A 10,911-nucleotide genomic window follows, 5' to 3' on the forward strand; every position below is an offset into this window, starting at 1 on the left:
TGGTGACATATAACCCTACACACTTAATACTAAATACTATATCCTACTTAATACATCCCACATCATATACACTGGATCTTAGATCATACACGTTACATGCTACACTGCACATTCTACATACTAGACAATGCATACTATACGCTATATCTTACAAACTACGTCTTACATTCTACAACTTTTGGGGCGCATGAAGGTTGCATTCGTCTCAGTAACGAAACTATGGAGCTTAAATTCCACTCTGCTATCTGATCTCTCGTTTGAGTCTACAGTACTGGAAACTTTGATCACTGCTGAACCATGTGCTTCCTGACTGCCTGATTAAGTGACTGACTGATTGTGTGGGTGGTTAGTAATCCAAAACCCTGGGATTTGATGGATTAAACAGACCCCTGAACACACGCCTGTGTTTACATGCTTAGACACCCAGAATCCATATCATCTGATGAGGACTCTGGCTCTCTGGGACTGGCACAATATGTTGACACAGCACATCTCATCTGTGGGTTGGCCATCGAAAGTCAAACCACTGATATAACAACAACTTTCACATGGCTTTTCAGTAGGATCTTGAGGACTGAGCTGGTGGCCATGACCCTCACTGCCTGTTTCCATCAGAAATGCTCCTTTGCTTGGTCATTTTAAGGTTTCACATATTTTACTGAATTGTGTCTGTTCTTGGTATCATATGTTGTGTTTTATGATTGTAATTTGTACTTTAGTGTAGCCATTTGAGTGCAAGAAAGACACATTATTAGTAGTAGTAGTATTTATTTTTTCCACAAGCTGTTTGGTCTGACTGTTGGCTTGTTCGAGGATCCAGTTGGGTTTAGCATTGTGTCTCTACCGGCTTCTAATGTTGATAAATGCTAATAAATGATTCAGGGCAGAGATGATTGTAAACACAATCCATTGCTGTATCCAGTGCTCTTGGGTTAAGGATGAACAAAGGCCATGGATAATTTAGAGAGACACAGTCCCACTGGCACAACGGTCTGGGTAACCAGAGACAGAACCACAGGCCAGGGGAGCTTAGGTTAGAGAGGGTTAGGGTAGGATAGGTTAGGGAGGGTAGAGTAAGGTAGGTTAGGGTAGGATAGGTTAGGGAGGGTAGAGCAGGGTGGGTTAGGGTAGGATAGGTTAGGGAGGGTAGAGTAAGGTGGGTTAGGGAAGGATAGGGTAGGGAAGGTAGAGTAGGGTGGCTTAGGGTAGGATAGGTTAGGGAGGGTAGAGCAGGGTGGGTTAGGGTAGGATGGGGTAGGGAGGGTAGAGCAGGGTGGGTTAGGGTAGGATAGCGTAGGGAGGGTAGAGTAAGGTGGGTTAGGGTAGGATAGGTTATGGAGGGTAGAGTAAGGTGGGTTAGGGTAGGATAGGTTATGGAGGGTAGAGTAAGGTGAGTTAGGGTAGGATAGGTTATGGAGGGTAGAGTAAGGTGGGTTAGGGTAGGGTAGTGCAGGACAGGGTAGGGCAGGATAGGATAGGATGGGAAAGAGCAGGATCGAGCAGTACAGGACAGAGACAGAGAGAGAGATCAGGACCGTGTGTGGAAAGGGGTCCGGTCAGGGTCGGGAAAACGGAGAGCGTGTCATTGGACCGAAATGGAACTGTTATTAACGCTCTGCCACAAAGCTTCAGGTCAGGTGACCGGGTCGGGGTGTGATGTTCCCGTCCCACCCTATCAGGTTGCTCCCCACAGCCCTGTCACGCTGAGGCATCACGCTGCTCCACTATATGATGCGGCTGCCTTGCTGGCCTACATAGTGCAAAAAGGCCAATCTTTGCCTACCGCAAGGACAGGATGAGAGACACTTCTATTTCAATTACACGGGAGCGGAGCCCGCTTTACGTTGGCCTCATTTGATGTTTATTTCAAGTTGAAAAAGTGAGGGACTGGTGGAGAATGGCATGGCGGTGGAAACGTCTGAACCGCAACATGAAGTCTGACAACACTGACATTGTGAGGAGACAAGTCTGTTTATCTCTGTTGGTTTCGGAGGCATCACGTGGTCTATTCTGGAGACACATAGATACTGTTCCTCCAACAAAACAGGGCAATAGCTCAGTGTGCGTTTGACAGTTCTTACAGACATATAGCGTAATTTTGTGTGTGTGTGTATGCGTGCTTGTGAGTGCGTGCATGTGTTTGTGTGTGTTTTGATGAGCCAGTCTAGTGTGCGCTCAGAGAATTGCTGAAAGACTGTGAGGCTGGCTAGTCCTCGTGCAGAAGAAGGAAAACCCTCCTGATTTGAGTCACTCACCCTTGACCTCACTGTCACGCAGAGGCCTGTCACTTTGGCCATCCACACATTCTGCCTCCTCTCTCATCCGCTTGCACTCCCTGCTCTCTCTCTCTGTCTGCCTGTCTCTCTGTCCTTCTCTCTCTATCTCTCTTTCTCTTTTTGTCTCTCTGAATCCCTAATCATATTCCCCCAAGGTTAATACTCTGCCTCCGGACAGTCCTTCTCTTCAACCTCCCCTGTGTGATAATGATCTCTCTCGGTCTGCTCTATGAATTCAGATCTGTCTGGCCTCAGTAATGGAAGACTTCTTCTCTCATGCATTGCCCGGGTGCCAAGGCTGTTTCCTTAGTCCTTCTCACCCACAGGATGGTACACACTGGATATCACCACTGTAGTTTGTAAACACACACTTCAGGGGAGTCCAACAGCAACAGAGACGCTTGTTCCTTCCTGCCAAGACAGGCGTGTGGTGTAGATGCTCTCACTGCTATCTGCAGGGAGATCAATGTGGACAGGCGTTGCCGTGGCAAAAGGAGACGGGCCTCCGATATCAGCCTGCCACAGTCCGGTGGATCAATCAACAAGCGACAGGGAGTGGGTTACTGACTGACAGCCTATCTCCCAGGAGACTTGTAATCCTGGCTGTAATCCATCACCTGTCGGCCCTCGGTGACACTGGAACTGACCCCGGGACCCAGTAGAACCAGAAACAGGAGCACTAGGGACCTAGAACCAGGGACCCATGTACCCGGGGACCCAGACCCAGGACCAAGGGCTGAGGCTAGGGCCAAGGGCTAGGGCCAGGGCCCACACTGGAACACTTCTTCTCAGAAACATCATGGAGGGGTCCTTGGTTTATAGGTGTTCATTCCGCTCAATACTGAAGTCTATGGGTGTTCATACAGCTCAATATTGTAGTCAAGGGGTGTTCATAAAGCTCATCACTGTAGTCTGCATGTATAGGGAATTATATAGCACAATACCGTGGTCTGTATGGGAGGTAATATGGCCCGGTTCTGTGGTCTATATGGAAGGTAATATGACCTATTGTCATAGTGGACACTTGTTCACATGATCCCACACATCCTCCTGATCCTGAAAGGTCGAGGGTCATTCCAGACAAGGTTTCAGCACTCCTCCATCTCCACCAGCACCGTTTTACGTTTGGCAGTTTGCCTCCAGCACACAGACAGTGCTTTAGGAAGTGGCCCGCTCCTGTTTCGACAGTGTTACGTAACGCGAGGGGCTTTGCATAACATGTTTTTTTCACCAAGTTTACTACTCTGGGAGGGTATCTGGCTCATGCAGGAGCTGGCTGCAAACCTGAGGCTGTTCAACCCAGACCACAATCACTTCCAAACTCTTTGTTTAGATTATATACTTTTTGGATACTTATACCGTGCCTCCACTGTGTTCAGTACTGGTGCTCTGTTTGAACTCAGTGATTGTCTGTATTTTTTCGTCACTCCTTTTCACTCAGCCCATATTTTAGAATAATGCGGTAAAGTGGTTCAAATATCCACTGTCATCTCGAGAGTGGATTTCTTTAGTGCTGGAGATATCTAGGGCTGTCCTGGGTCCTAGGGGAGCTTCACACACTGACTCCAGAGCAGAAGCCATGTGTTAAGCAGGCAAGTTGGGTCTCAGTTCTCATTAATCAAGCCCAGCGAGAGGACGGAAAGGTGGGAGAGAGAAAGAGAGAGAACGGGGTGAAGGATGGATGGAGGGGGAGAGCCAGGGAGTGAATGCATGCAGTGAGACAGACGGTGCAGGCTTTAGGAGATGAGTTGGCCATACAACGAGTGCATGTAATATCTAATGAAATAGAAATGTTCTACCACGCTTATTGGGATAAATATGATGGGATCGCTGTCCCACAATCCTACCTGAAATCATTTCAATTTAGTGATAATCCCACATCTGAGTTTCAGATGTTTATAAATCTGCGCTTTTATCTGATCATGCAACTCCACGGAAATATGTAGCAAAATATGTTGCATTACGTGAAAAAACACCGAGCAGAACAAAGTCAGGATATACTTTTAGAAAGTCTCTGAGCTTTTTGTACTGAGGCTTTGCAGATTTAAAAAAGGGATGATTTCCCGAGCCTTATTGAAATTGTCATGCAGTATATTCTAATGTTTTTTCGGCGGGGCACGCAACTTCGAAATGTGCAGTTTGGAAACCATATGGCTGATTATGTAAGACAGTCCTAGGAGGTTTTCACGTGGGGAATAAAGCCACAGTGAATGGATGAGCAGTACTGCACAGCTTATACAGTAAAACAGGTTACAGGATTCACACCGGAGCAAAAAGTTGGATGCCTGGCATGATTTATTAACGAAATATAAAGCTGAGTGCTTTTAAGTGATCATGTGTGAATGTGTATGTGCCTACAGTGTGTGTGTGTGTGTGTGTGTGTGTGTGTGTGTGTGTGTGAGAGAGAGGGAGAGAGAGAGAGAGTGCGGCACACAGTGCACAAACTTTGGCATGCATCTATGGAAAGTATCCTCCTACGCCCTATCGACAGTGTGTCTGCCCACCTGTGAGTTAACATTTACATCGATGAGTCTAGCTTCTTCCTCCCTCTATGTGTAGCCAATTTACTTACCGTACATGTGGTTTGCCTCCCAGGTGCCCACAGCATATTACAGAATCAAATACCTGTACACTCTAACACTTCCCTGCATGCTGCTGCTTCCACAGAATATAACAAGCATGCCGAGCCCTGCTCCTGTAGAATTACTGCCTTGTAACGCTGGCTGTGGCTCAGGGGGTAGAGAGGGTCGTCTGCTAAACACAAGGTTGGCGGTTCGATCCCTGACTCCTCCAAGCTGTGTGCTGAACTGTGCTTGAGTAAGGCTCTGAACCCAGAGTAAGGATCTGAACCCAGAGTAAGGCTCTGAACCCAGAGTAAGGATCTGTACCCAGAGTAAGGCTCTGAACCCAGAGTAAGGATCTGAACCCAGAGTAAGGCTCTGAACTCAGAGTAAGGCTCTGAACCCAGAGTAAGGATCTGTACCCAGAGTAAGGATCTGAACCCAGAGTAAGGATCTGAACCCAGAGTAAGGCTCTGTACCCAGAGTAAGGCTCTGAACCCAGAGTAAGGATCTGTACCCAGAGTAAGGATCTGAACCCAGAGTAAGGATCTGAACCCAGAGTAAGGCTCTGAACCCAGAGTAAGGCTCTGAACCCCCAAGTTGATCCCAATGGGCAGAGCCTTGAATGGCAGCTCTGCTGCCGTGTGAATGAAAGGGAAACAATGTAAAGCGCCTTGAGTGGCGCCAATGTTGAGAAGTGCTATATAAATGCTGTTCATTTACCATTTGTAGGTTTTCATTCCACTACCAATTGATTCAAAAAATAATTTGGTTGACAAGTGGGATCAATGTGGCCACAACGATGCGCTGGAGTGGAAACTTCTAGGAAGGTAGAAGTTTTAAATCATCAGAATTTTGATTCTTAATCAAAATATACTTGTTTGATGGCTTATCTGTATGAGTCCATGTTTGCGGTCAGCTAGAGTGTCATGTTAACCCCAAGAGCATGGTGACCCAACTCAATGAGTTTGTGACATAAAAAAAATGTTAAGCCAAAAAGCATTAAAACAATAAACTCACTCATCTGGATTGCTCATATATTTGGTTGTTTTTAATCCTCGAGTTGACTCATTCATCCCTCTACAGACATCTGTTAGTAGGCTAGTATCTGTGGACAAAACAACATATTCATGTATTGACTGCATATGTTCGATTGTGTGATGGCCTTTTTCAAATTAGTTAGAAAAACATTTAGCACAGTGTCACAATATTACAATATTTCCCATCCTACAACACTGACTATAAACTGTAATATTATAGTGTGACTGTAAGCTCATTCAAATGAATATCGTAGTGACATCATTTCCTTTTTACAGCAGTAATTAACCTATTGAGAGAGCAACGCTTGCCTTGTTACACATGCGCAAAAAAAGTGTTGATTTGCCAAATCAAAGGTCCAAAACTGTACAAGCCACCTGTTCCACAGCTGAAAACCTCTTTGAAACAGTGTTGAGAGTACTTCATATGCAGTCGTGTAATACTGAATCGAACCAGTTCCCTCTGTCACTCTGCCAGCACTCTGTTGTAATGTCAACCCACAGTAGAGGCCATGCCAACAGTGCTTAAAATATTTATTTGGAGCTGACAAATTGGACCTTCTTGGCAAGGATCCACAGTTTATGTAATTGTGGCGACTCAGAACGAATGACTTAATGGAAAAAGACATGGTAGCCGTGTGCTTAGTGTTTGCGTTGGGATGCTGTAGGAGTCGGAAATGACCTCAAACACACTCTGTCTGGCAAAACCTTTCCAGTCAAGGTGTTCCCTGTCTTGGACAATGTTGTAAATAATGTAGATTGTAGGTGTTACATTAGACAAACTGACTTCTATTTGCCCTCAAGAATGATAATTTGCACAATCTGAAACGAATCCAGCCCCTCCATTTAATAATAAAGGAGAGTCATGGATGAGTCAGAGTCTTATAAAACTGTCTCCGTCCATTTTATTTGAATGCAGCGGTCACCTCGGGAAAGAGTGATTTCCATCCTCAAGTTCCTTCCTGTTAACTAGTCCGCCACATATTTCAAAGGACATGGAGATTCTCTAATGACATTCCTTTTTAAAAGTCCCACCACAACACGGATACAAGACACACAATGAAATACCCCTCCTGTGTTTATAAATCATCCAACACCATTTTTCCCCTTCATCTTTGTGTTTTGCAATGGGATTCTAACATGGCTATTGCCCCCTGCAGGTGTGGAGGGTATGGAGTGTTCCCTGCCCATGGACGGCAGACGGGTCGCCCTCACGCAGCTCTCCACGGACAGCTTCCGGGAGTGCCAGGTCACCCTCACCCTGACCGACCTCTTGATCATCATCTTCTCCGGCATATCGGTGTCGGTGGTGGCCATCATGACCAGCTTCTTCCTGGCATCCACCGTCCACTGCTTCCAGCGCTGGAGCAAAGGCACCAAGAAGGGCGACGAGGAGGAGAGCGAGGAGTGAGACAGATGGACGGACGGACGGACGGAACGCCTGACAAGCTGTGACCATCAGCGGTGCTGGCAACTGGTCTGTCTGGCTGAGGAACCAATCAGGAGAGCTGATTGGTTTGACGGACTTTTTGATTGACAGGTTTAGCACCGCTGTGAACCCCTGGTGGTTCATCATGGAAGGTGTTCTGGAGGATGGGGCTGTTCTGGACGTTATTGTGCTTCAAGACACATTTCTTTATAACAAGTGTTACTGAGGGACAGCTGGAGAAATTTTAGAACTAAGTATTAGCATCCCAGGCAGTGGGGATTATGACAGGATTCGGTGGTGTGACCCTGTAACCCCAGATCCACTGTGGTACAGGACAGTGGTTTGGTTTGTGTAGAAGGATGTCATTGTGAACAAGGTCCTCAGCATCTAGACTGCCAGCTATCTACACAACTGTTTGGCCTTTCCTGCCTTCTGAAGGAAGTCTTCAGCATTATCAGTCTAGTCCTGGACTGTGCAGCACAAGTTAGCATCATGCCTCACTGCTTCACCAGCAAAGAGTAGAGGACTGTGTTGTTCTCGTGGGATGCTTGGTCGAGACAGAACAGAGGTCTTGGTAAGATGGATGTGCTGAGTTCAAATGTGTCACGTATCTATCATATGCAGTTAGACTCCTCTGTGTGTCTACCCATGTTTTATTTTAGTTGTATTTATTTTTTGAGACAGAATTATGTATTCACAAATGTGGGTCATGATTCAATAATATTTAGTTGGTTGACAAATAAATACATCTTCCAAAGGATATATGTTGCGTAGATTGAGAAAAATTGTGAATTGTGTAAACAAAAAGAAAACAATATATCACACAATGTATCTTTCAATTATTGTAAATGAGGTGCGGGCATAGCACATACTACTCCTTAGAATCAATGTGTCAAATTATGCACTTTATAAAATGGTGAACATTATACATCTGATTTTGGGGCAAGCCCAAATTCAATGGTGGAACTATGATGCTGCCTGTATCTGCCAAAGGAAAAGAGTAGATGAGAGGGCATTATAAATGTGGGTATTCCATTGTGTATAACATGATAGAGCTAGTCCTGTAGCAAGTGGCTGCAGTATAGTCAAACACAATTACTTGATGTAAATGTCAAATCCCTTTGACAGTCTTCATGGTGTGGATCACAGTTTACTTCCAAACACTGACGTCTAAGGTTTCCATCAAGGATTGACACAGGCCATCAACCAGCTGAGTTTATGAACCGACTCCAGCACTTAGAAACCCACCATTTTGTTTCTAGAGTTTTGGTCATTTGTACAGAGTAGCAACCCAGCTCTTCTACTGAGAGCCTTTGTTACCTTCTCACTTTGCATGAATCCTAATAAAAAGCAATGGACACACGATATTTCAAATTATATTTATTTGTCTTGCCCTGAGGTATATGAAATATGGATGGCATGTAAGTGTCTGTTTCATGGGCAGTTAAGTACTGGTGTTAAGATGATCATTCATGCCATGAGAGTTTTGACGAGAAAAAAGCATCCTGATTGTAGAGTCAATAAAGAGCTGGAAGGCTTTGTGTGAAGGGAAAGTGTAGGAAGAACAAGAGCTGGAAGGCTTTGTGTGAAGGGAAAGTGTAGGAATAACACGTAGCCATCCAGCTCTTTATTGACTCTCCAACCAGGATGCTTCACACCCAGGAAGTCCAATATCCCTTTTTCTGGAACGAAACCAAATCTAAAAGGTTAGAGTAAAGTTCTTAGCAAATCCTCAACCTGTTTTGAAGACGGTCTATTAGCCTTCGCCAAGCTCTCAGCATCCAAAAGGTATACTTAACCATCTGTCGTTCAATTCAGGCTTTCATATTTTTTTTTCTCTCTCTCTCTCTGTTATTGTGCTTCTCATCCATGTTCTAGAAATACATGAATAATTCAGGATTGGAGAAGCTTTTGAATGCAAAAAGCAAAGGAGACAAAAAAGCCATGAGAATGGGAGGTAAACTTGACTGTTGTATTTTGCAGTGGAGAGAAAACACGTCCATGCGATCCATACAATTGTGTTCAGGCATCTTGTTTTGCTACACCGCACCTAAAGTAATGTACTGCGTTTCCAGTGATGTGTTTGGAGTTTGAAGAAAACTATGTGGCCTTATTATTTATCGATGAGTGTAAACAGTGCAAAAAAGTGGGCGTTTGCTCAAAAAGTATTAGATATTTTACAAGGCAGATGCTATACTGGCAATTCAACATTTACAGCTTTACACCACAAACAGATTTGATCTCTTACTGAGATCTATACTAATAGACATCATTGCCTGTGTTGAGTTTAAAAACACTGTGCTGTAGCAAAGTATCGCATCTACATACAATTAACACAACAATGTAAACTAGATAAATTGTAAAAACTTTGCGGGAGGGCCATATCTATGTGTTATATAGATAAGTCATCTTTCAAACTTGAGACTCATCACACACTTGTGAAAAGGTTTCCATAGAGACAATCCACTTTGTTATGGTAACAGTGATGGCAGGTTCCAAAGTTTTCATTCCCTTACAGAGTAGCGTATAATTATACCAAACAACTTATGTCTTACAATTCAACATTTATTCATTTGGTTTGACCACATATTCTTCTGGGTGGTTTATGATAGAAATACAATTTGTATAGATAGATTAATTCCAACTACTATGTAGTTACAGTGTATTTGCATTACATAAGATTAAGTTAGCTTTGATCCTTTGCTGGCATGTCTTTTATTGTGTTTATTAGATACAACATTATTTGTTATTTACTATAGAACATAGGAGCATGTAACTTTAATTTATAATACTGCTTTTCAGATTCATATGTATATTTTTCTATTAAAGGTTATGGAATAGATTTTTTCTGTATTTACGTATATATATATCATGCAAAGCAATTTTCTGGGTAGTTCAAATGCACCTGGAAAATACATTGTGAATGATTCCTGCAAGTCTAACATTGTAATTTTATTAATCCTCTTGGCTTATCCTGATATGTATGCTTCCTAAATCACGTCAAATGGTTGAAATTCTCACTGCTGTTGCCTCTCTCCCTCTCTTTGTCTCCTTATGTCTCTCTGTTTCCCTCCATCCTCTCTCTCGCCCTCTCCCTCTCTCTCTCTCTCTCTCTCTCTCTCTCTCTCTCTCTCTCTCTCTCTCTCTCTCTCTCTCTGTCTCCTTCTGTCTCGCTCTCTGTGTCGATGATATTACAGTACCTGCAGAGTAAATCTCAACAGCACGACACTGTCAGGCAAATAGTGTATCATATGTGTATGTCAATGTTTAGTAAAAAACTCTCTTTTGAAAGTGATTGCTTCATATCTGTCTTGTTTTCCCCCACGTGATGTAACAACACAGACATACACACACACACACACACACACACACACACACACATACAGGCAAGCATGTACACACACATACACACACACAATCTGCAAATGGTTTATATCAGTCAGTCCCCTCTTGCTGGTGTAAAATACCCCCCCCCCCCCCCTGCACATACACACTTAAAAAAAATAGTTCCTTCTTTTTGGGGGGTCATGGCGTATTCTTTGAGAACCACTGTTACAAAGTGCTGATGTCACATTTGGTTCCTGCAGTTTATATCACTGCATCTAGCA

The 10,911-nt window shown here is 44.0% G+C and overlaps 1 protein-coding gene across 1 annotated transcript in view; it reads left to right on the plus strand.

The window, feature by feature from the left end:
- Positions 1 to 10,556, plus strand: part of lrrc38b (leucine rich repeat containing 38b) — a 15,192-nt gene extending 4,636 nt beyond the window's left edge. Inside the window, exon 2 of the mRNA XM_084705520.1 lies at positions 7,035 to 10,556. Within this exon, the coding sequence (XP_084561646.1) occupies positions 7,035 to 7,285 (251 nt within the window). The 3' untranslated portion in view covers positions 7,286 to 10,556. The remainder of the gene's footprint in view (positions 1 to 7,034) is intronic.
- Positions 10,557 to 10,911: the final 355 nt, after the last annotated feature.

Source organism: Hypomesus nipponensis, chromosome 9 (assembly GCF_054491055.1).
Source record: "Hypomesus nipponensis isolate SF chromosome 9, ASM5449105v1, whole genome shotgun sequence".
NCBI lineage: Eukaryota > Metazoa > Chordata > Actinopteri > Osmeriformes > Osmeridae > Hypomesus > Hypomesus nipponensis.